Source organism: Pezoporus wallicus, unplaced genomic scaffold (assembly GCF_028554395.1).
Source record: "Pezoporus wallicus isolate ANWC-B61680 ecotype Strahan unplaced genomic scaffold, APGP_CSIRO_Pwel_v1 contig_3017, whole genome shotgun sequence".
Classification (NCBI taxonomy): domain Eukaryota; kingdom Metazoa; phylum Chordata; class Aves; order Psittaciformes; family Psittacidae; genus Pezoporus; species Pezoporus wallicus.
In genome coordinates, this window is record NW_026638957.1 from 1864003 (window position 1) to 1889547 (window position 25545).

General features: G+C 39.8%; 1 protein-coding gene across 9 annotated transcripts in view; it reads right to left on the reverse strand.

Annotated features, from left to right (window-relative positions):
- Positions 1–614: 614 nt before the first annotated feature.
- Positions 615–25545, reverse strand: part of FOXN3 (forkhead box N3) — a 211950-nt gene continuing 187019 nt past the window's right edge. For 4 of the 9 annotated variants that reach the window (XM_057413410.1, XM_057413411.1, XM_057413409.1 and 1 more), the window contains exons 5-8: positions 23379–23444; positions 12775–12883; positions 5408–5431; positions 615–2830 (exon numbers count right to left, since the gene is read on the reverse strand). In XM_057413410.1, coding sequence (XP_057269393.1) covers positions 2281–2830; positions 5408–5431; positions 12775–12883; positions 23379–23444 — 749 coding nt within the window. In that variant the 3' untranslated portion in view covers positions 615–2280. The remainder of the gene's footprint in view (positions 2831–5407; positions 5432–12774; positions 12884–23378; positions 23445–25545) is intronic. The other 5 variants (XM_057413413.1, XM_057413416.1, XM_057413415.1 and 2 more) reach the window with 5 other exon arrangements.

The following is a 25545-nucleotide window of genomic DNA, read 5'->3' on the forward strand; positions in this document are numbered from 1 at the left end:
ACCCCGAACTGAACACACACCACAGGCATCTCCAAAAGCAATTTTTAGCTCACTCCCCTGAGTGGGAAGTCAAACCCTTCTTTAAATCACTCTCCATAAACTAGATCCATCCTGGTGAAACTGCTGCCTGAAAACAGCTGTTAAGGATAAATATAAACCTGCAGTCTTTTTAAGAAACAGACCATTTTGTTCTGTCAAGTGTTTGGTTCCTGGGATTTTCTTCTTGCCTCTAGTATATTCTACGTGTAGAATTTATCATGCCAAATTCATGAATCTGGGTGAGAGAGACTATCTTATTTATTTCACAGTTTCCCTCTGCTGTAGGGATCTCCAGGAGCTGTCATCACCAGGAGAATAGCACTATACCTGAATCACACTCTGTAACACTGGTTATTCTCCGGACACCTCAGTAAGGCTCTTTCCTAACTTCATTTTCTCATGGCAAATTAGCAAAGCTATTTTCTTGTCTATTTATTCCTGAATCAAATCAGAGAGTTTTCCTCAATTAACCTCCATTATTCTCTTGATTCTGTCATACACACTCACTACTGAATTTGCCCTCAGATTATTGCGTCATGTTACACATGTACAGACGAAGAAAGGACACAGTTTACTTGTTTTTTTTTTTGTTTTTGTTTTTTTGTTAAACAGAAGTAGGGGGCAGGGCTGAATGTGCAGACAAGGCAGTTTAATTCAACCATCCAAGCCCTACCAGAGCATGAAGATTTTAATATTGCAGAGTAAGTTCCCCAACAGTCAGTGTTTGTCCCTGAAGAAGGTTAAACCTTAAACACCTGCTTCAAAAAAAAACAACAAAACAACCCAACAACAACAAAAAAAGAAGGAACCAAAACAAAAACAAAACAAACAAACAAACAAAAATAAAACCCCAAAAAAACAACTCTAAGCCTAAGGGCTTAAAAATTAGAGGCATAGCCTTTTTCTCTAATTTCTATATTTATATGAAAATAATTCATGCTTCATGCTAAATACATTATTTACCTTACAAGAACTTTGTCATCTTTGAATTAAAAAAATCGTTTGCTTTTTGTATTCCCCCCCTCCCAAAAGGAATCCATGCAATGTGGATCAAATTTCTTCTGCTGGCTACGCTGGTTGATCTGGAAACTTTTGCTGTCACTTTTGCACAGATGAATCCTGACTGACGGTAACTGCGCTCTCATTTCAGAGGGCAGTGTAGGAGATCTTTTGTTGAACTTCTGAGTTTTACTGTTCACCAATATGCCTTCCTCTTATTTTTACATACAGAATACTACTAATGGCAGGTTTTGTAGCTTTGTTTCCCCAGTTAGATCAAGGATTTGATCCACAGAAACAGATTCTGATGTATTTCTTTCCCTTAATATCTACTGTAATTTCTCAGAGTCGATTGCTTTTTACTCAGGCAGTTTAGAAGACATAGCTTGTTTTTCCCTATTACTATTATTTTTTGCACACAGTGCCAATCTTCAGGCTTATGGCTTTTTGAACATTCTTGTAATTTAATATAGAAGACAGAACTCAATGATTAACGATGCTACTAACAGTGACCTCCCCTCCTCTTTCTTCTTGTTATTTCACTGAAACCCATTGCATACATAGTTCAAATTTCCCCCAAACTTGAAGTTATCAGTCTTTACATTATGAGCCACGTATAGTATGAGAAGCACTAAAAGTGCATTACGGTTTGCGTAGTTGCCACCAGTGGCCATCCAAAGACTTCTATGGCACAACGTATCCAAGTGCTGCTGTTCTTGGTGTTGAGAAGTACGTGCCTCCTCCTTCCCCCAAATCTCTTTATTCACATTCACTTCTAACCCAATTGTAAGGCCATTAAAAACAATTCTTAAGGGCCAGGCCTGAAAGATTACTAAATTATGCACAGCTCTTCTAGTGTAAGAGGGATTTCCAAGTGCCCAGTTTTACTCCCATCGCATTACTGTTGATGTCACTGCGTATTCAACCATGCATTTTTGACAAGCCGGAGAAAGCAATGGTGATTCTGGCTTTTGTTATTTGTTAACTTTTTGTCTTCAGGTAATGAAAAACTTTTGTAAATAAGCTGAGTGTCAGTATGAGTTCTATGGCTTCAATCTCCTTTAAAAATAAAAATCTTAAGGGTCAAAAAAAAAGAAACAAAAAGAAACAAAAAAAAAAACAAACCAAAAACAAATAGAAAAACAAAAAAGGAAAAAATTGCTGATATTGCCACAAATCATTAGAATTCACCTGACGTGATGAAACAAAACTTTGTAAGTTCAAACAAATCATTTATTTGTTCTAATTTTTTGTGGTTTCCTTTTGCTCTTTCTGCCCCTTTGCCGTCCGATTGGTGATGTTGTTCAAACAGGACCGAATTCCTGCCAAATGCAGGAGTGATCCTGCAGCTTCTTTCATCTCCTCATCGTCACTCTCAGGGGGCTTTTCTGTACGTCTCTTTTTAAGAGGCAGTGTGTCACTTGGTACTTTTTTCACCTTCATTAAATGTTGCCTTTTCTTGTGCTGGGAAGCATATCCACTGTCAGCTAAAGAATCCTTGGTCTCCTTCCGATGTTGCTTTTTGTCCTCCTCTTCTGTTTCACTATGGCTCTCGTGGCTCTGGAAGCTAACTTCACTTCTTTCACTGCTGTCCTGGCTACCTTTAGTTGCAAATTCATACTGGTCGTCAGCAGAGGAAGAGGAAATGGAGTCACTTGCAGGTGATGTGCTCCTGTGGTTGGAAGATTTGGCACTGCTGTAGTTGTGATCCTCCTTTGGGTCACCGCTAACAACTGGAGAGCCACAGGACTGTTCGCTTTCTGTCCGCATCCGGCAGTTGGTTATTCCATTCCTGTAGAAACAAATCAAAGCAGTCTCAGAAGCCACAGAGATGTGATCCTGATTCAGTGCAGAAGATGACAAATCTAACTGACTGACAACCTGAAATTATGATCATCAAAGTAATGTCCATGCAAGATGGTTTCAAAGCCTGACTCAAATTGCTTGTGAATTGGCTCCACACATGAAACAAGTCAAAAGATGTAATGGCACAAGAGGCAGGAGGAAGGAGGGGATGGTTGCAAATAAATGATGTCTGAACAGTCCTGATTTACATTTCAACTAATAGTTTTCACTTCCAAAAAATTTAAAAGAAAAAAACACTTTATTTACTGTATTTTAAAGAAAATCCTCTCCCCTTTTCCATATAAAATGATATTACCAAAAATGTCGGGGAGAGATGCTAGCTTTCTGGAGTACTTTGCCTCCTCTCAAAGACTCTTTTCCAGCAATAGTGTTCCAAGGGTAGGAGATGCTTCACATGGAAGTAGCACAGCTACCATTTATTTAGGACACATTCGAACAGAAGGAGCAACTAAGCATAAACCCCAGGTCCAGTCACATTTCTGATTCTGATCTTACAAATATTCTTAAAAGCAATATAATTTTAAGCCCCTAGCTGCCAACAAAATATTACAGTATGTTTATAAACAAACAGTAGGAAAAAAAAAGTATCTGTTTTTTAGAAGTTGTCATTTTCCCCTCTGGTTCTATGGCACTCGGTGCTGTGTGAACTACTATAGCATGAGACATTTAAAACCCAACAGTGTTCCTTTTTGCATTGGAAAGTACTAGAGCCACTGAATTTACAACACAATGCCTGCAAGTCTGTTAAAGAAGGGACTGACCCTGTGCAGTACTTAATTCCTGCAGGAAAAAAGGAGGGGAGGATGCTCATCATTGAATAAAGGCATCATCATTGCCACCCCTAGTCCACCAGCCTTGGACCCCTCTATCAGTTAAAAAAACCCAGTAAACTGGCAACACTGTTTAAACTATCACATGAAAACCTGCTGTAAAATCTGCTTTTGCCATCTGCATGCTATCACTAGAGTGCTTTTGCACACTCATGGCAGTACTGGATTAGAACCTTTTCTTAAACACATGCACTTAACACAGGTACTTCTTAAGACGAATGGCACAGTGGCAAGTACAGAGTATTACTGATCCTCTGCTTAGAAAATGAGACCTGCTGAGAAAGGTCTCAGGGAAGGGACCTCACTTCTGGTTTCTAGAAGGAACAGCAGAGTATTACCCATTTCTGAAACGTAAGGCTGAAAGGTGGAAAATGAAGAGAGGTATGTAATTCCACAGTTCCTATAAATCTAAATGCTCTTGTCTGTAGAGCTTGCTAAAACAAGAAACAGGCTTTTGTGAACCAGTGACAGGACAATGCTACTAGGTAGCATATTAATCAGCCATTCCAAATGTTCTCATTTACAGTGTGTTAAAAAAATGTATATACTAGAAGGCCCAGTTATTAGCAAAGAAAGCCTCCTGCCAACCTCTTTGCTCAACAAATTCCCCCCCCTACGTTTTTGAGTAGCATTATGATCCATAAATTATATACAGAACCCAGAAGGAATACACAAAGAGCCTTCAATTATTAATATCTAAATGCAATGTCATTCATGACTGTGCAGCAAGCCAGCTGCATTTACTCTGTGATGGTTTGCCACTGCAGGGGTTGTCATTAAAGGATGCCAAATGCTTAAAAGAAGAAATCATCCATACTAAACTAGTTGTAAGGTGAATTTATAACCAAGTCCTTAAGATCAGTCATTACAAGGAAGCATATGATGCATTTTAAGTGACAGATTCTTCATTTTTAGGGTAAATTTACATTTAAAGATGTTTTACATTATCATAAATTAGCATAAAATTAGTTACTTGATTTTACTAGGCAGCTAATAGTCAGAGCAATGTGGCGTAATAAAAATTACTTGCTACTAATTTTCCATTAAAAAATAGCAATAAATTCTTGCTCCAAGGAAACAAACACAGCACAGAATAGGAGGAAACTCAAATGGGATTCCTACTGACTAAGTTATTAGTGAACAAAGCTTCTGACAGATGGGACTTCAATCAAGATGCCCATTTTCCTGTTACTAGATCTACTCCTGTTAGTTCGTACTGAGAGACCATCAGTAAAAGGAAAGCTACAGTTCCATGGAGGAAAACAACCATGTGCCAAAAAGACATCCCTGATTTGCCCCGCTCTTGAGTCTCTAGTCTTTGCTTTTACCTAAAAGGACTAAAATTTGGATTCAAAAGCTCTGCGCCCCTGGGACTTACTCCAAATCCCAATCATTTCAAAAAGGGGTAAAAATAGAATGAAAGGCCCAGGGATTACAGAAGCAATGTCCTGGGGGAAGGTGTACTACTATGGGGTTAGCATCCCACAGGGAGTGACTGCAACGAGAGGTGATGATGAAGAAAAACTGAAGACCACAGAAAGGTGCAAAAAAGAAATAAAAAAAAAATGGGAGGAAAGGGAATACCACTACACTTGAGAAGAAAGGCATCTATGGTGGAACTGGTCAGGAAACGGAAGCATTTGCATCTCAGAAAAACCTCGTGTTTCACTTACATTTTGAGAGATTTCCAACCAGTTCTGCTTAGGGAAATAAAAAAAGGAAGAGAAAGCAGGTCAAGGAAAGAATTAGCAAAGGATGTCTGCAGAAATGAGCAAGTTATACAGGCAGAGTGTTTTAGGATATACACCATATCAAAACTAATGTACCCTGAAAAGAAATTAATCTGATTTGTATCCTGATAGGCAATAGCTCAAACATAAGATACGACAAATTACGTACAATTGGTATTAATGAGTTGAATAAACAAATACTGAAACCATTCATATGCTGCATATGCTTCTGAGACATTCTAAAGTTTGTATTGCTTTTCTACAGTCACATACTGTCCTGGGTTCAGCAGTAGCAGTCATTTTTCCCCTTCTTGGTAGCTGGTGCAGTGCTGTGTTTTGACTTTCAGCCTGGGAACAGAGCTGATAACAATGATGTTTTAGTCTGACCAAGGACTTTCTGAGCCTCATGCTCTGCCAGGGAGGAGGGGAAGCCGGGAGGAAGCAGAGACAGGACACCTGACCCAAACTGACCAAAGAGGTATTCCATACCACAGCATGTCATGCCCAGGATGTAACTGAGAGTTACCCAGAAGGGCTAAGGTTGGAGGAGGTGGGGCGAGTTATCAGTTGGCAGGTGCTGAGGTGTTGTATTGTCTTCTCTTGTTATTTCCTTTATCATTGTTATTATTGGTGGTAGCAGTAGTGATTTGTGTTATAACTTAAGTTACTAAACTGTTCTTATCTCAACCTGGGGGAGTTGCATTCTTTTTGGTTCTCCTCTCCATCACTTCGGGAGTAGGAGGACGGAAAGAAGGGGGGAATGAGTGAACAAACTGCCTGGCTGGTTTTAAACCACGCTACATACTCACTAAAAAATGAATTCGATCTACTTAGTTCAATCTAGATCATGAGTGGTCAATCTAGATCATGATCACTAAACTGCCCTGGGCTTCAGGGGACACACTCTGGCCAGCTGGATCTATTTTTGCTCACAGTTCTGGTTGTAACTGTAACTTTGCTACTGAAACAATAACAGATTTTTAAAACAAGTGCTTGCTCTGATGTTTAGACTATTTTGAAATTACAGGTCAAGACAAGGTATTTAAGAATTCTGTGCTTACTATAACAATGAGGGGAAATTTATTTCAAGTAATACCTTATTTTTTCCCATTACTCTTTTTTTTTCCCAGAATTTTGTTTCAAAATTTCCAGAAACTGACATTTCTACATGTTTTAAAGCGGTGGCTTCCCTTAAGAACAGGACAGTCTCTAGAACTTCTCATCCTACTGACGTGGACTGTCTTATTTGCTTGAGGGATCTGAACCATAGTTGTAGAGATAAAAGTACCATGCACAGATTCTTCTTAAAATATTTCAAGTTGGCTGTAGCAGAATGATACAACCCTCAAGCACTGCAGAGGTAAGTCTGAACTTTAGAAAGCCAGACTCCATTCTCACTGTTAATGGATAGGAGTTCTCCTACTAATGTTAGCAGCAGCCAGATGGGACTCACAACAGATGGATCTCAAGTCTCGGTAAGGAAATACTGTCCTTTGCACAGTGTTAGTACCTCTGCCTATCAAAGAGGTCCTCTTCAGGATGAGATGAAAGTATGTCTCAGTTATTTTAACAAGGACAGATACATCTTCCTTAAATTTCTCTGCTAGCTTTAAAAAAAGATAGGTAATCACATTCTGTTTGCTAAGTGGCAGAAAGTTTTGCTAAAATATACTTACGGTATGCCACATCAAAGACAGGTGAATTCACTGACAAACAAAGCAAACCTCTGTGGAGGTTAAGTATCACCTTAATCTACCTTTGATCCTCCCAGATCAGACATTGTACACCCACAGGTGACAGGTTTTGGTATGGAATTGGACACACCCAGTTAAAAGTTACAAAGAAAGCAGTACAGGAAAGTTGGGTTTGTGGATTTTGACAGGTTCCAGGTTTGCTAAAAAAAAAGAGTAACTTTTTTTTTACTGTACAGGTAACACAATTCCAAAGGGAAATTCAGGACAGTCAGAACTTTTATCTACAGGTAGTTGAACTGTTACTTAAAATCACTATGTACCAGCAGACAAGAGGATGAGCAAGCATTCTAAACGTAAGTGGTGCTCAGCTGCTGTATGATGAGATTCCATCAGCAGTTACTGAGTTAAAGGTCAACAAGTTGGTCACACTATTGATAGGAGCTCTTACAAAGGTACTTCACTGAATAATTGTATGCCAAGGACCACAATAAATACCAGTCATGAACTGCCAGCAGAAAGAGCACTTTGTCAGCGTCAACAGCAGTTCTGAAGACTAATGCAGCCTTCTGCATTTTGCAAGAAAGAATTACCAAGTTAGCTAGCATTTTTGTCATTTAGTTACTGAAGGATTCCTTCAGCTCCCAAAGGTAACTCATCTTGCTTGTTACAGGTGAGAAGAATGCAATGCAACAAGGATGACTTGGGGTTTGTTAAGCTGATCATGCCAGTAATAAGCAATAATGTTAAGAATATATAATTAAGAATTTATAAGAGGATTCCCCCCCCACAAAATAAAGGAAGGGCAGTAGCTTTATTCAGTAGCCAGTGAGGATGTACTTGCTTTCCCCCTAGGAACAGGGAGCCTTTTGTCTTGGAACCTTGAATGGAAATTTTTTTTACTTCAGGAAATCCTCTTGGAAGCTTGTGTTCACAATTTACAGGTAATTGCGAAATTCCCTGAGAATGTCATAGTTTAACCCCAGCCAGAAAGGCAGTGTTGCACAGAACCACTGTTCATCACTTGCTGACTGATACCCAGCCCAACCTGAGCAGCGATCTGGTGGTTCCTAGTCATCTCCCCCCAGTTTATATACTGGGCATGACGTGCTGTAGTATGGAATACCCCTCTGGCTAGTTTGCGTCAGGTGTCCTGTCTCTGCTCTCTCCTGGCTTCCTGTGCCCCTCCTCGCCGGCAGAGCATGAGAGACTGAAAAGTCCTTGATCAGGGTAAGCACTACTGAGCAACAACTGAAACACTGGTGTGTTATTAGCGCTGAACTCAGACTAAAGCCAAAACACTAAACACTAAACACTAAAGTAGCACCAGATACTAGGAAGAAAATTAACTCTATCCAGAAATGAAGACAGAAAAGCTACAGGTGTTTAGCTAGAAAGGAGAATTGAAAAAAGGAGAAAACCCCATGTAATTTCCCATTAAGTTTTATTTTTAACCTGCAATAATTAGAAGAAAAAAAATTAAACATGTATTTCTAACAAACACTACCAAAAGCAATCTAACCTATTACCTGGGCATACATGGCATATAAAAAAGTTTTGCCTAAATTTTCAACCAGCCTGAAACAATATCTTGGATTCATTCTGGGGAAACATATGCTAAAAAGGCAGATAAGCAATGAAGTCTATACCATCCTCCATCCTGACATTTCTGACACATCAAAAATCAAAGAGAATGGCAAATCCAGCCAAAGCATCTTTACTGGGACCAGCTCTGCTTAGCGTTTCCTAAAGGTTTTACCCCTCCTCCTTCAGGTTTCCTACCAAGCCGGCCTCTGTAGCAGTGAGAATTTGGGCAGAGCAAAAGAAGAACAGGACTAATACAGAATTACAAAAGATGTTAACAAGCATCATGGTGAAGGACATCTGGTGAATGTACAGAAATTGTAGTTCAAACAGCCCTAATATTATATCAGCTTCCAAGCTGATTTCAAAGGGCTGGTGTAACTGGCAACACCTTACTCATGTGGAAGGTGATTATATATGATACAGAACTTCTTGCACCTTGCCAAGATGCAAACTGGTGGATGCACTGGCCACTTTGACAGAGACTACACCTACTGAGGTGGACACAGACGTCCTCCTAAGTAAACATTTAGAAGGTTTTTTTTTCAATGGATGTACATAGGAAGAGCAAGAGCTCACCTTCAAAGCACAATCAACTGCTTGCTGCCTGCAAGGCACTACTGGCTTTGCTTGCTTTCATTCATACCTTTCTAAGTCAGTATTTTCTTGTCTACATATCCAGATTATCACTGCATTTGCTTTTAGATTCTCTCAGGGAAGTGTATGGGGATACAGTCTGCCAAAAATATATACGATGGATCTCATGTTAGAGACATGCTACACACTGTGCAGCTTTGAAGCATTATCTTCCCCTGCTGTCTCTGGGTGGGTCTTAGACTTGTCAGCCACAACACGGAAAATATGGATGGTAAACAAGCTGAAAGTGGTGTGAATAAAGTAAATAAAAAGCTACTGTCAAAACACATCCAATTATGCTCTGCTGTGGAGATTTAACATCAGAGGATGATTTTCAAAGCAAAAATAGTGTGGGATGCCTTTTCCATTTGTAGATTAGTTTGGAACGAAAGGCCTATTTGTGCAATTTAAGCCAAATGCACTACAACATAATGATGTTCTCCTCAATTGCTATTCTTTATTCATGGGAAGTGGTGGATTTGTCATGTTTGTTAAATATTTTTCTGCAGCGTTTTTTTAATCCAAACTACTTAATTCAATCGTACTTTATTTTATATATATAACAAATAAAGTAATCACATGTAATTACATAAGAACAGCAACACATCGATACCTTGTGCAGGAACAAAATAGGCTAAATATATTCAATCACACTGCTGAAGAAGACACAGTGAACTATGCACAGTAAACTTTCCAAATGATGGAAACTAATACATCAGAAATCACAGATTTTAGCAACGTAGTCCAGTGGTATGGTTTTGACCTCCTTTCTGAGTAACAGATCAGTCAAAACACTCCACCTAACTACAACTGCAAGTTTAACCCGAGACCAGCCTTTTTGTTACTCTGCTTTGACACTAATGGCAGTCTGCACAACAGGACAACATTCTGCACGTTATTCACAAGGAGTCTGGGGGACAACAAAACCACAGACCATTAAGATACTAAGGAAATAAATGCAGAATGAAATAAACCATTCAGACAGCAAGGAAACGCCAACAGAAGACCAGCACCTTACAGAAGAATCCCTAACTCCTACATATGGTACCTAAAGAAAACCAGTTAAGAGATTTAATTTAATATGCAAGGATCCACTACCAAGAAGGTACTAGAGGTCTCCCACATTAATTATGAAAACCACATTTTTTAGGTGGTTTTAGGCCTTTCGTTTAGAGTATCAAAAGAACTCTTCTCAAGAAAATATACATGTGAGCAGTACTCTTAACTGCAACAGTAGAAGGCTGCACAGAAGCTGTGGTAAATACCCCTTGCTTCACATGATAAGCAGAAGTTATTCTCATGAGTTGCTATGAAAGCTCGACACCATAGGTCCTATTTAGCCCCATGTATCTCAGGCTGTCATTTTTTAAGTAACCAGTAACTGTAATATCCAGTTTTGAAAGGATGTGATGATGTTCTAAGAGGCACCGTGCATCCAGACTGACCCTCTTCCTAAAGAAATGCTGAATCTTAATATCTGCAAGGGAAACAAAACTATCTGCTGAACTTGCTCTACTGCAGAGAGTCTCCTAGCTTCTCAAAAGCTTTCAAAGCCATTTCCCCTTGCCCTGCCTTTCCAAGAATTAGAAGAGGGGATATTGAAGTAACTCTTAAATATGAGCAGACATAATGCAGACCAGGAATATATTCATAGCATGCTATTTCTAATATTGCCTAAGGCTGGAGAAGAGAACAAAAAGAATTAGAAATGTCTGCATTAACTAACCATAAATACTTTTCTCTGAGACACAGCAAAATGAACATAAGCAAGGGAGGGGTAAAATCCCTAATTTCCCAGATCTACATTAGCAAGTATCGGGTAAAGATCCAGTTCTGCCTGCTGGGAAAAGGCATGAGTACTAGTCCTCAGAAAACACATATAATTTAACTACATGGCCCTACAGCAGAGCAATTTGAGGATTTCTACACAGAAGGAAATTTTCAAGTGGCCTGGAAGGAAAAACAATTCTGTCTCCTCCTCGAGTCAACCCTGATTATGAAACATGATCTAATAAGAAATGCAAACAAACTCAAGAGATTATATTCAGACCACTGTGTCCTCCACTGAGCTTGGACACCTCATAAAAGATACATATAATTGACGATCCAGTAGTCCCACAGCTCTGCAATCCCCACTGGAGCAGAATGCAAGTTCCGGCTAAAGCCAGTAGCAAAGTTCCTGAAGATGGTTGACCTCCACTGCTAGCAACGCCAGACTGTGGAAAAGCAAGATGGAGAGGAACTCTGCAGTCTTCTGGAGGATGACCCCCAGTGATGCATCCCTTCAGCAGAGCAAATGGGAAAAACAGCTGAAGCAGCTGCCCATCAAAATATATGGATTTTATTCTAGTTAGTGTCTTCCCCCCTATGCATTTTAACCATTAAGAGTATATGAATGTCATAGGTTCTTTCTCTCTTCATTTACTGGATGGAAATACTGCACCCATTAGACACTGATTCTCTAAAGGGATAAAAATAATAAAGAGCAAATGGAAAAAAAAAAAAAAAAGCACCAAGTAAATAATAATGGAGTAAGTTGCTATCCAGATACTTTATTTCACTGTCTTGTAGCCATTTACTAAGATCAGAGGGTATAACTGGAGCAGCTAGCTCAGCAAGGCAGGGTCCATGCTAATTATGAAACCCCACCCAGATTACCCAACTGCCTGAGCTGAGATAGGGTTTGCAGATACTGAGTGTCCTGAAAGAGAAGGTCACTGGCAGCACACTTGACCAAATTAATCTCTTGTGACTGACTGAAAATGGAGCTACACCTGAGGCGAATTGCTCTGCCACCAATAAACCATCTCTGCTTTAAGTAAAGGAAGCCACTAAACCACAGTTCTTACTGCCATCACTAGATGTCTCTTACTGCCCTGCTTTCTGGAAAAGTTATCATCAAACAGTATTTTACCCTTGAATGTTTGAGTATAACCTTGAAATAGTAACTGTAGTGAAAGAAATTGCTTCACAAAGACCTAAGTTAATAACAAAAGGACAGCTATATGTTCAGATATCTTTCAGACTTTGCTTTAATATTATTGATATTATTCTCACTGGTATTTAATGCAGCAAGTCTTTAGGAAAAGGAAGGGAGGAGCAGGGAAAAACATTTGCACTTAGAAAAACAGGTCACTGTAGGAGGTTCTCACCATAAACAATTTCCTAGTGAAAATAAAACTGCTTTTTACAAATCAGTGTGCAAGAGGCAGATATGCCATGATTGTCTTGCAAAGAATGGTAACCCAAGAATTTTAGGTGGCAGAGTTTTATTTCATTTAGAACCTCAGAAGTATTAGCAAGCAGCAAAATATCTGATGACCAGAGCTTACGTACACCTTTACATTCTCTGTAAACACGGATTTATTTCATAAAGGTCCTTCTATGAGCCACTCTTACCTTACTGCAACAGCCATACTTCCAATGGGGTTGATTTGCAATGGCCTGGCTCCAGGAAATAGTCCTCTACTCAGAACTCGAGCTCCATTTTGTATCACTCCTGGAGGAACTAAAAAAACAAAAACCAAGAAAAAAAAAAAAAAAAAGAACAATTTTTCTTTTTGAGGAAAAGTTAGGAAAATGGAGGAGCAAAATGTGGAACTTAACTTGTCATGAAAAAAGAAAACATTAGAGAGCCTTGTGTAGTACACTGCTTACCTTGAACATCTCAGCCTCAACTCTTGTGAATGCCATGCTGTCTACAATGCTATTTTCATGGAAAAAAGTAACAGCAACCAATGATAACATGGCTTGTGGAAGTCACTGCCTGACCTAGTTGCTGCAGATCATTCCCTGCACAACCAAATCACTTTTGTTTTGCAATTGCCATTCTGCTGGGAATTCATGTGCTTGGAGTCAAAGCCAGCTATGAGCATAGATGAAACTATTTTGCCTACAATAAGAAACAATGACCCTTTACAGATAAACAGAGTGTAAGCACCTCACTGCAATAATACAGGTCATAGGTTTTTATCATCCCAGCTTACTTTCTCAGCAGCAATCTCTTGGCCTCTATCTCCTGCAAAATAAAGTGTTAACTGCAAATGTGGATTTACCAGGAAGGGTGAAGAAGAGGCTAAAAAGGCACTATCTCCATATGACTAATTAGCCCCTCTCTTGCCATCGGTGGCCTCTGGCACCCACCCTGATGTCAGTCACGTCCCTCCAGCACACGGCTGGGTCACAGTTGAGCCTCCCCCATCCAGTGGACTGATGCCACAGACATTGAACTGTGTAGGTACTGGCCACTACAGATCAGAGATTTCACTGGGGTGTTTTAACTTGGCTGTGTATCAAAGACTGCAGCTCTCGGCAACAAGATTTTAACCTACAACTGAGTACTTCTTTTCTAGCCAGCCATGTTTCTGTGCACTGCTCAGCCCAGGGCAGCCAGCCCCCAGAGGCAGCACTACCAAGGCACCACCAAAGGAGGAGTCTCCTCTCAGCAGGCCCTCAGCATCTTCCTCCTCCACTGTGGGATGGCAGGACTTCTCCAGACAGGTCTTATCCTAGGTGCTTACCACGGACTCACATGTAATGCCAACTGTCTCTACAACTATTATGTCCCTATAGGTTGGAACAGTAACCCCTAATAGACTTAACTCAAACTTGCTTATTTAACACCCACGGCTAGCCAGTTCGCTTACTTTTTCTTTACTATAAGTCATCATTCATACTGCAACATCCCCTGGTGGGGACTGTCCAAAAAGAGAATGATTGTTACTCTGGATGTATTATTTTTAAACACACAGATATTATATAAATGCATGTAAGAAATGTAATCACCTTATAAACACCCACAGTATTTTATTTTTAAACAAATTACAGGGAGACTAGAAAAATCATTCAGCCTAAGAATCAACACACACAGTTTATATGCCCAACTTCAAACACTCGCACCCCAAAATATTAGCGTATTATGAGGCAGAGAAATACAGGCTCAGAAGTACATAATTTTTAAGCCACTGAGGTACACTTCAGCTTCCTTTCAACACCAAGCCAGAACCATACCTCCTTTCCTGCTACCCTGATGCTCACCTTGCTTCACTCCAGACCACACAGATTAGGTCTGGGAAAATAATCTTCTTTATCCTGCTGGTGAGAGAGCATGACCCCCTTAATCAAATCCTGTCACTGTGTTATACCCACCTTTACTTTTGAGCGCCTCTGAAGAATAGGTCATTTATATTTAGGTGCTTAAGTGCAGCCTCAAATGGCTAAAATTACAGAACTTGCTTTATAACAACTGGGGTCAGCTTTCAATGACCAAAATAATCCAAAAATTGTGGTTTTCTATTTATACTTCACTACTTTGTGCACTTTTTCTTCCAGCACTAGATTATGAGAAATTGATCCAATCTGTTTCACTCAGGGGACACTACCAGACTGTCAATGCTCCCATGTTTGAGTTTGTAGACACTGTAGAGGAATGTTATCTTGCTAAAAGCTTCAAAATCTGCATTTCTTACTATATTTGTTTCCACAGCATGACATTAAGATGGCCAAAATACCAGTGACATGATAGAAAAGAAGACTTCTCAAGGATATGGCTAACCTAAAATGCAAAGGTAACAGGTAAATTCAAGGCAGCAGATAAACCTGCTAATATCAAAAGATCAGTAAAAAGACATAATTTTCAATGGGCATGTTTTTTCCAACAGGCTTTCAAGAGGGACAGATTTTGTACTGCACTATACATTACAGTTTCTCTATGTTTACAAAGTCCTGTTAAAAGAAATGAACCAGGAGTTTTGATCTGGGATAGATCTGGGAATTTTGTCTTTACTCTGACACAAACCACAGACTTTTATACTGAAATGAAAGATTTATGCATACACACAGAGCCACGTGTCAGTTAGTTGTGGATGTTGCCTAAATATATAGACACATAAAACTTTAAAGCAAACACACTGAAAGTTCTACTGCAAAAGAGAACAATAGGGTCCTTGGTTCTCAAACTCTTCTTTCCATGGTTATCTAATTATACTGGCCTGTTGGCAGAGTTAACTGATGCTTATCTTATTCTTTCCTCTCTCCTACCCTGCCTTATTGACAAATCCCATCGCTTCACTTTCTCATCACTTCTCTAAAAATACTGCCTCCTGTCTTTCCTTCTTTACATTCTCCAAGTTTCCTTTTCTACTGCTGTCCTGTATATATAAAATACACTGCCAAGTCTCATTGCTTAGACCTTCTATATATTGACATCCCCACTCAAACCCATTCTCCATCTTCCTTGACCCTTTGTAGGCTTGCAAGTCATGATGTGCTATTCAGGGAACACACACACACAGAGTCCTCATGCCTTGGCTTCCCTCTGAATACACCATAGCTCTGTATACTGAAATCACCACTCAGAATTCAGTAACTATTTCAGCTTGCAACAGCAGTGTTATGGCTCCTGATTTTATGTTTGTTTCTCCAAACTCTCTGAATTACCATGCAGCAATACCACTACTTCACTAGCAAATCATGCAGACAGACAAACAGAAAGGGACCAACTGGAGGATGACACTGGACAATTCAGGGTATCCTTTCAGTAAACACCTGAAACCACAATAAAAAAAAACCCACCACACAAACCCCCTATGTATATAAACTGCTAATACATTGTCCCTGATACCCAGACACATCCCTGTCTTTGTGCAGGCTGCATGAAGATGGTGACTTATTATCCAAGGAATTATTTCCACATGTTGGTACTTTTGAAGGGTTGTGGATTATTTACTGGAAAATACATGGTGCTTTTATTACAAAGATACATTTACGCCTTACAAGCTTTAATTATCTTTCAAAACCATACTTTGAGGTGAGGTATTTATATTTTAGACTGAAGATTCATAGTGTGGGGTAAGATAATTTACTTTAAGCTGTATCATCAATCAGTACCACTCTGGACTAACACTCTGCAGTCCAGACTCCTCTTTTCTAATACTTCTTTAACCAACAGCACAGGCAGGCTACATGGTTCCCAATTCCTAGGCAGAAGTGAGAAATGCAATTTACACCTCTTCTGTGCAAGTGCCAAGAGACATTTATATCTGAGAAACTCAGCTCAAGAAAACAATGCAAAAAGATCCGTGCATCTTTTTTGATAAAGGTTTTACAAAATGTTTTGGTGAAACACAAAGAGCCTGAAACAACAAAATAATTATCCACCTTTTGGCTTTCACCACTGCAGTGTTTTCAAGGAGGCAATGGATCTCATTTTGCTTTCAGGAAGCCTAAACCCTGGAAATACTTACACTGGAGTAGACTTAAAACTGTGTACAGAGAATCTGCCCCTAATACGCTTCATGAATAGGGAAATTATGTTTGGACTATATGATGCTCTGATGGAATTCCACTACCTGAGTAGGATTTGCTGGCATTTCAAGTCTCCACCGGCTAAGTGCAGAGAGAAGCAATTCATCCAATGTCGAAAATCAAGACTGCATTTCTGAAATTCTCCAAGATGGAAAATAATCTCTTTTGTAGCAAAGTTCTACATTACAGTTTAACAGACAATAAAGTGAATGCCATGTAGAAGAACATACCATAATCAAAACTCTAACTACTTTTATGTAGTGTTAAAAAGATCCAACAGAAGCCCAGAAAAATCCAGTGTTGTTTTGTAGCCCGTACTCAGGTACCTGATCACTCCACAGCCAGTGCAGTACTGTTTTAATTCAGAGCATGGTATTGTGCATACATTAGCCAAGTAAAATATTTTGAACTATGGACTTCTTTCATCACAACCCTTGGCAGACTGTATTCATAATCTCTTACTTGCAAGCATGTGTGCAAGTGAAGCAAACTTCCCCCATGCAGCCAAGATAACATCCTCATCAAAGACCTTCACTACAATCAAAACCATGTTAGACTGGGTCCTTCCCTGAAGGTTTGATTGTCTAACATACAATACAGCAATCTGGAAAAACTGAAGTGGAGAATGGAAATACCCAATGGACAGAGTCAGACACACTGACACCCCAACAGCTCCCTAAATAAGGAAACCAACTTCTTGGATAAATGTTGGCACATGGAAGTTAAATAAAGTATCAGTGCTGAGAGTGATTTGTTGAGCAAGGAAATTAAAAAGAAAGGGGTAACAAATGCATTCTCTATGTCATCTGGGAAATAAGCATACACTTCATTAAACTTTCTATGTTAAGGTAGCCAATATTTAGAATAATGAGGAAGATGGAATAGTCTTCATTGAAAATGAACATTAAAAATTGGAATATTAAGAGTATGAAGGTATCCTGTAGGGACAGACTGGTTCTCTGCCTCTTCTGTCATCATGGGGCACATGCATTTATCTCAGTGATCTCTTCCCTGACCCATCTCTTGTAGTACAGAAGAAATCATTATAGACAAGAGGTACCAAGTTTCTGCTAATATCTGTCAGCTTCAGCTTTTTTTCTGCCAATCTCACCTCCAGGAGAGCGTTTAGCAGAATACTGTACCTCAGGCTACAAGAACTGAAAATAGGAAATTGCTAATGATGTGTAATTGATGGGACATCAGAGGTTGCCAAAAGCAAATGTTATCTGCCAAATGTGTAACTTTATTCACTTCAGCTCTCTTATCCCAGGCATAAGTTTGATACCATCTGCCTAACATCTTCTGTTTTACTGCTCAAGGACAATTTTAAAGCTCTGAAATGCCAGACTCTGTAGTCTAATAAACTGCAGAACAAGGACGCATCCAAGCCATTTACTCTAAACAAGAATTTGACTTGGGGGGAGAGAAGTGTATCTTGATAATCCTATCACACTCATACCTTGTCTAAAGACATTTAATAAAAAAACCTCAATCTTCCAAGTTATTATTTGTGTAAGTAGAAAACTATGGCTAGAGTCTTCAATTTGGTGATGCTGGAACTGCTCGACAACAAACTAAACCATGCTGCTAAATCAAAATATGAGAACTAGGGAGAAAGAAGTATAAAGTATTTCATAAAAGGAAGTTTTCTTTCCAATTCTATTTCCTCACTTTAACGATTTAACACTGAAACACTGGGGGAGGGAGGAGTGGGAGGGGAAAAATCCTCTTTAATAGAAGTTGAGGATGCCATTCCCCCCAAAATCCCAGCAACTGGAATGGAAAATTTCAACCCTACTGAAAATGTCTTTTCCCAATTTCCACTTTGATACAGAATCGTCAACAAAAATAGCTTTATGAAACATTCTACTGTCCATGATTTATCATTTCCTGATGTAAAAAGTTAGGCTGGAATCTGACTTGTCTACAGCAGTACAAACAGAACATTAGTTACCAAGTTTCATACACAATAAAAACAACCAAAGAAAACAGCATGTTCCATTTGATCCTATTTGAAGGATTTCTGTCTTTTATTACGGCAATTCTGTATCAATTTTCTGTCTTGATTCCTGTAAATATGTTTTCCATATACACAATCCACTTGAATTAGCTTAAAAGGCAAATTTCATCAGGGTACTATTTTAGAACTCTAGAGGTACAATATTAGTAGAACTCTTGAGTTCTAATTGCTTCTCCTACCACCAGATTTAAAATGTATATATCTATTCTAGGTTTCATACGTTTTGAGACAAAGATTAATAAAGATTTCCAAACCAGAGAGACACTGATCTCACCCTCGGAAAGCCTGCTTTTTAAGAAGCACTCAGCAGAATTCCACGCACATATCTTCCCAAACGTCTTTACCACAGTACCGTCTGCTGTAAGAAGCCACCCACAAATCCAGTGCCGCAAATTCTCCCTAAGTCCACCACCTTCCAGCTAACCTGGGTGAGCAGTATTGAAAACAGAAGGCTGAAAAGAGCTTATTAAATCAAGATTTCCAGTATAAACCCTTTGATGCAGCATTGTTTCAGTAGCAGCAGCAATGCACTACACACACTCCCTTCTTACTGGTCCTTCCTGAAGAGGAAGTGGTTCCAAGTTCAGAATGACCTCACCAATTAAGAAGGTTTTGCTACTTAATATGCTTACAGTGACTTGAATCTCAGGAAGTCAAACATACTGCAAACCCACCATGACCAATCTCCATTTTATTCATGGCAAAACACAGTGTTTTGGCAATACTAAACGACATGCCCATGACAAGACACTCTGTGAGAATCAGGAACGCTACACTGGAGTAACAGCTGGTAAGATTTACTTTCAAGACACTGGTAAGAACTGAAGTACTGAAAATCTGAACACTTGTACAAAACTAACCCACGGGCTTCACTGAGTTAGTAGCCATGACTTCTGAACTGAGCTTTACCATTTGTTCACCACCTTCCTTTCCTCTGTCCCCTCTTGTGAATTGGATTCTCAGCAGGGAAAAGAGGCCCAGAAATCTGACGCAGCTTGCTGAAGAGGGCCTAGCCAGGCCCCGGTGTCCTGCAGGACAACATACAGTTTTTAATGCAAGCTACGTATTTCGGAATTAGTATTCATGTACTGGCTACTAATAAAATCTAAAGTATTTGTAACTTGTGACGGCTGCTACTGAAGAAAGCAGGTGTCTGAGTTGCAGTTTCTTTTTAAACATAATCAAACCACGCAAAACTTGATGAAATACAACTTCCATGCACCGAAGCAAATAAAAGGATTAAAACTATGTCCCTACGTGCCCTTTCTGAGCACATCACAGTACCTTTCATGCTTTATTCTTATTGCCAGCTGGACTGTGTGTTTCAGTAGAGCCTTGCACAGAATAGGCAATTTGAACTTCTGCCTTTAGTCACAATCTAGAAATACTTGGTCTGTGAAAATACTACAAAGTGTTAATACTTTAGGAACTGACTTCTGATGTCAACACCCCAACTATAAGTGCATTATTTCCAACCTTTAGTGACAATGCTAACAATCAAATTCATGAGCCTGTGAACTAAAACCCCTACAAACACAAAATAATTCACGTGACAGTGTTTCACTCTTTCATTTCTGCATGAAAACTAAAGCACAGTGTGACTGGGGTGAAACGGTAAGCAATGTTTGTAACAGCTCAGACATCATTTCAAGATTTCATATCAAAGCAAAAGCTGATTTTAGGAGTAATGTGTGGTTGTTAGCAGTGTTTCACATACAGGTAGGGAATTTTAAATGGTCATTTAAAACGTAAAGCTAATTAATCAAACTTACAAAGCAGGAATAGTTTATTGTGGATTTTCTAATGCCACTGAGATGGGATTCCCTTCTGACAGGCTATATTAAAGGAATAATTTTTAATAAGATTTTAATAATGGCTGTAGCTAGCTTCATCCTAAAGATGTTTTTAGCACCCACACTGCCTAGATGAGCACAGATTTTTATCCTGCTCAAAAGGTAGCTTTTAATCCAAGAAGATGCCTTCAAAGTCAAAAGCTAACACATGTAACTGTCCACATAAACATGAATCCAGGCTGACACAATCTACCTTGGAGGTATCCACATTTCACAATGATGGCTAAGTGTCTGTAAGACAGGCAAAGGCCTTAATGTACTGGAGTTCTAAACTTTCTGACTTCTCAAGTTGTTACACTGTGAAATGAAACTGAGGTTCTGCCTCCATGTGAGCATCTCTGTTATGGAAGTAACTGGCACATTCTGAGTCAGATTCTCAGACCAAACAGTGGTTTTCAGTCAGGTATTAACACCTGCATCCAAATTCTGAACTGTGACCCTCCCTCTTCAAATCTTGCCTTCAGAAGATGGGGCATTTTGCAGCCCTGATGGCTTGAGCACACGCTTAACACCACAGTCTGATACAAAAACCAGAACTCTCAGTCTTCAAGGGATCAAACAGTACCAGCATGCTTACTTCCCTGATCATTCACAGCTTGACTTACAGATCGCTGTAGTCACTAACAGAGCAGAGAATGAATGCTGAGCTTCTAGATGATGTTCAGCATTGCAATGAAATTTTTACAGCCCAACTGCCTTTTACTTGAAAACTAATTTAAAATGTGATTTTTCATGCCATTTTTTCTTAATGTGTGGTAGTAATTAACTTGCTTTAAGTTGCCTAACATTCTCCCAACATGGTAAATAATAAGTGCTACCCAACTGCAATGCACATGACGGGCTGATTAACTTCCTTGGGTAACCGTTCTCTCACACAGTAGAACATTTCTCCTCTACAATTCAGAGGACCTCTGAGGTTCCGATAAAAACTTTTGCCCTTTCCTCCTGCACCAGCCAGTTCTACCCAGAGTTTGGAAGGATTCATGAACTTCTGAACAGACCCTGCATTTCAGCTTAAAAGCACAGAGGAAGGCCTTGTTACTTGTGGATGTCAAGGAGGGAACAATGCGAGTGAGAACCCATCTTTCTGCTTTAACCCCCCTCTCACTTCTGACATCCTGACACAACAGCCCACTGGGAAGGTGACATGGGGAGAGAGATATGCCAAACTTGTAGGCGGCTAGAATTTCGTTCCTCAGAGCGACCTCTACAAAATAAAATAGCAATAAAACATCTGCCAACCTTCAAGCTATGGTCTCTATGAAACAACAGTGCCCAAATCTCCAAATCACTTCCATGTAAGCACCTGCAATGCTGGCAAACGTGCATGTGATAAAAACCTATAGTGTATTTAGTACATGCAGATTACTATGAATCTCCTTTCTTTCTTGTCTGCAGTCTTCTCCTGCCCTCCGATTCCTCCAGGAGTATAGATTATCCTTGTGTTTTTCCTATGCTTTTCTGTGCACCTACTGCTTTACATCTCCTTCCCTCTCTCATACACCTTTTACCCCTGCATTCTCATTCTACTCCAACTTTGCCTCCATTTCTCTGCCTCACAAACCTGGTTTCTTTTTATTTCTGATCCTCTGAAGATCTCTCACTTTATTCTTCCCACTAAGCCCTACAATAACCTCCTCTCCCCAGTAAAATCTTTCCCTTTTTCTACCTACACATTGTGGGATTGCTCACCCTTTTACCACACAAGAGTGTCCGTGAAGTCTGTTTAGGAAAGGAAGACAAGGAGCACTCTTCTCTCTTTCCAGGATAGGCAGTTACTTGGTACATTATGTTCTTCCCCAAGAGGAGCTTCTCAAGAGGAATTTCTCTGGCAGGGTCACAAAGGCTCACAATAGCTTTTCCCTGGCTGCACAGGAACTGCTTTGATGGTAATTGACTCTCTTCTCCAGGCAGAGTACCAAAGTGCAAAGCTAATCAAGGCTTCCCTGGAATTTGGACTTGGTTGCCCGAGCTAGAACAATAGTGGTGATGTTAAACAGGTTTGATAATGGCTCCTATTTTAACTTCTGCCTTTATTTTTTAGAGCTGCCTGTCACTTGGCATTACCGTGCTTGCTGACCAGCAACACATTTGTCTTCCTGTACTCCCTGCGTTTCTGCAGATGTATTCCTCTACAGATTCCTTCAACACCTTCACTGCAAGCTCTGTGGGGCAGGGATGATTCCTGCACTATTTGCACAGCCCAGTACAGTGGAGGCCAAGGCCGCTTCAATGCTCTAATACACAGCATCAAAACCTTGGGTCTGATCACAGAACAAGGGTGACAGTATTGGCAGGAAATGAGACCTTTCCTTGCTGCCCAAAGCCTGCCTACTGCCTTGCATCAGACAGAGCAAAAAAGCAAAATGGGCAGGATGTGTGCAAGGAAGGAGTTGAAACAGTGCCCAAGTGAATGGAAAGTATCCAGATGGCTGTGGTAACTCACACGATGGGAATCAAATCAAAACAAAATGAAAACAAAACCATATGCCATGTACCCTTTCTCTCCCTGCATTTCTCCTGGCTGTTGCCCCAGGTCTTTCTAACAGTGCAGATAATAGTATGTTTACTCAATTATATGTATGTCATGAATAACAATAACCCCTCTTTTACATTAGAGATCATGGATTACTATTATTCATGTAACAAAGAATGTAATATGTAACACAAAATTATGTTAAGGGTCAAGGAAGTGTAAGGGTCTACTAGGGAAGTTATGCTTCTTCATTAAATCCTTCTTTTGATCTGGTATGCTGTATACTTATAAAAGAGAATATTAACTTTACATGTCTATGTTGCTATATGCTATAGAAATATCTACTCACAACCTGCTTGTATCTCAGGGGGAGTATTCAAAAGCATCATGGCAGTGGCAGCATCAATGTCAGGATCTGGAAAAATCAACCAATAAATACATTATTTACAACTGGGCTAGTCTTCTTGCCCCCGTTGCTAAACTACAGGCTCAACCAAATCTCTGCAGTGAAGAGGTATGAGTTCATTATTCAGAGGGCTCCTTAATCACATGTTGAATTTACTCCCAAACTTGCATGCGATCCCATTGCTACTATCAAGCAGAGTGTAGTGATGAATGTCACCAAATTATACTCATGTGTGCCTGATACCTTTACTCTTAGCCTCATGAATTCACTCTTTAATTCTGTGGAGAGTATTTACATTGCATTACAAAGGATCTGTGAAAATAAGTGCAACATCACAATTTAGAAGGAACACAGAGGGATGAGCTGACAGGGGAGTGGGAAAGCATACAGAACACCTACACCTGAGCCGGTGCAGAAGACAGCACTCAGTCATTTTGATTTGTCGACAGGGACTTCAGCGATGTTTGACAAAGTGTTGGAAGCCAAACTGCTACAGTTAAGGGGAAATTAAAAAAAGAAACTAGGATTCCACTGAAGCACTGACTTACTTGCATCCTTATCCATTGTCACTTAAATATAAGCAAAAATCATCAGCTGGCTGCTGCTATTCTTAAATGGGTTTCCGAATCCGTCACAAACAGTCGGTTGACAGATGGTAAGTTACAGAGACAGAACAAAATATGATTCTTTTATAACTATATTCACTTGCTTCACACACAGCAGCTCGGCTCCTATGGAAATGTAGGTAGCTATGACAACAGTAAACAACCCACAACAGCCACTGAATAAGCTGAAAAGAACATCTGCCCCAGCAAAGCGTCCCAGCTGCCCTGCGGCACAACTTGCTAATCGTGCAGTGATGCCGTGTGACAGAAAAAGCCGCCTATGCCATGTACAAATAAATGAAGTGTGCAATTGAAGCAGACATAAAAACGCACACCCTGGCCGACTGCTGCCTCTGTGCCACTAAACTGAATGAGTAATGAGTATGCATTTGTTGTTTGGGAGGTGGCTTTTTTCAGCTTGACAGTATTTATAGTAAATTACATACCAAAAAAAATTCGATTTACTACTAACAGCTTCATGGCACTTTGTTTTAGCTATTATGTCACAAAATTACTTTTCACTGTTAAAAATATATGTATATTGTACCTTTATATGTTTCAAATCTATTTCCAGTAATGTGATGTGGTATAGAGCCCATCAATTTACTAGCAATACAATAGAGAAGATTTTAGTATCTGCTTAAGTGAATCAGAAATTTAGTCCACTGATTAAGAAAAGAAAGGGATTTTTGTTAATTTATGTACTACTTTTCTGTGAATAGCTGGAAACACACTTCTAACAGCTACTCATATTTAACTGCCAAAACAGTAAATAGAGCAACAGTGCAGAGGGTGTAAAACTAAAAAGCTGAAGCAACAGCAGACTAAATTAGTATAAAAGGTACCCACAAACAGGAAGGCAGGTGCTTAACTGTTTCCTGGACAGGCCAGTATATCCTCTTTCAAAAGTCACCAGCAGACTACTACAAAAAGCAGCTTTACCAACTTACACTCATCTTCAAATCCTTAGAGCAGTCTTCCAGTACCTAAAGGGGGCCTACAAGAAAGCTGGAGAGGGACTTTTTACAAGGGCATGTAGCGACACGACAAGGGGGGAATGGCTTCAAATTGAAAGAAGGTAGGTTCAAATTAGGTATTAGGAAGAAATTTTTCACCACAACATTGGTGAGGCACTGGAACAGGTCGCATAGAGAAGTTGTGAATGCCCCACCCCTGGCAATGTTCAAGCTCTAGTGGAAAGTGTTCCTGCTTATGGCAGGGGGGTTGGAACTAGGTGATTTGTGAGGTCCCTTCCAACCCTAACCATTATATGATTCTATGACATGATTATTGAAGATACATCAAAGGCAGTATTCCTGTTGCAAGCATCTATGCTGAAAGTGCCACTTCCAAACAGCTTCACTCCAGAACACATGCCGAACACATGCCATGTTGCAGGACTGGGTGCACATACTACACAGGAGGAGTTTCCCTGTAGTCCAACTGAAGAAGGATATTGTATCTAACACTGAAAAGCAAGACAAAAAGCAAAGAAGCCTGAGAAA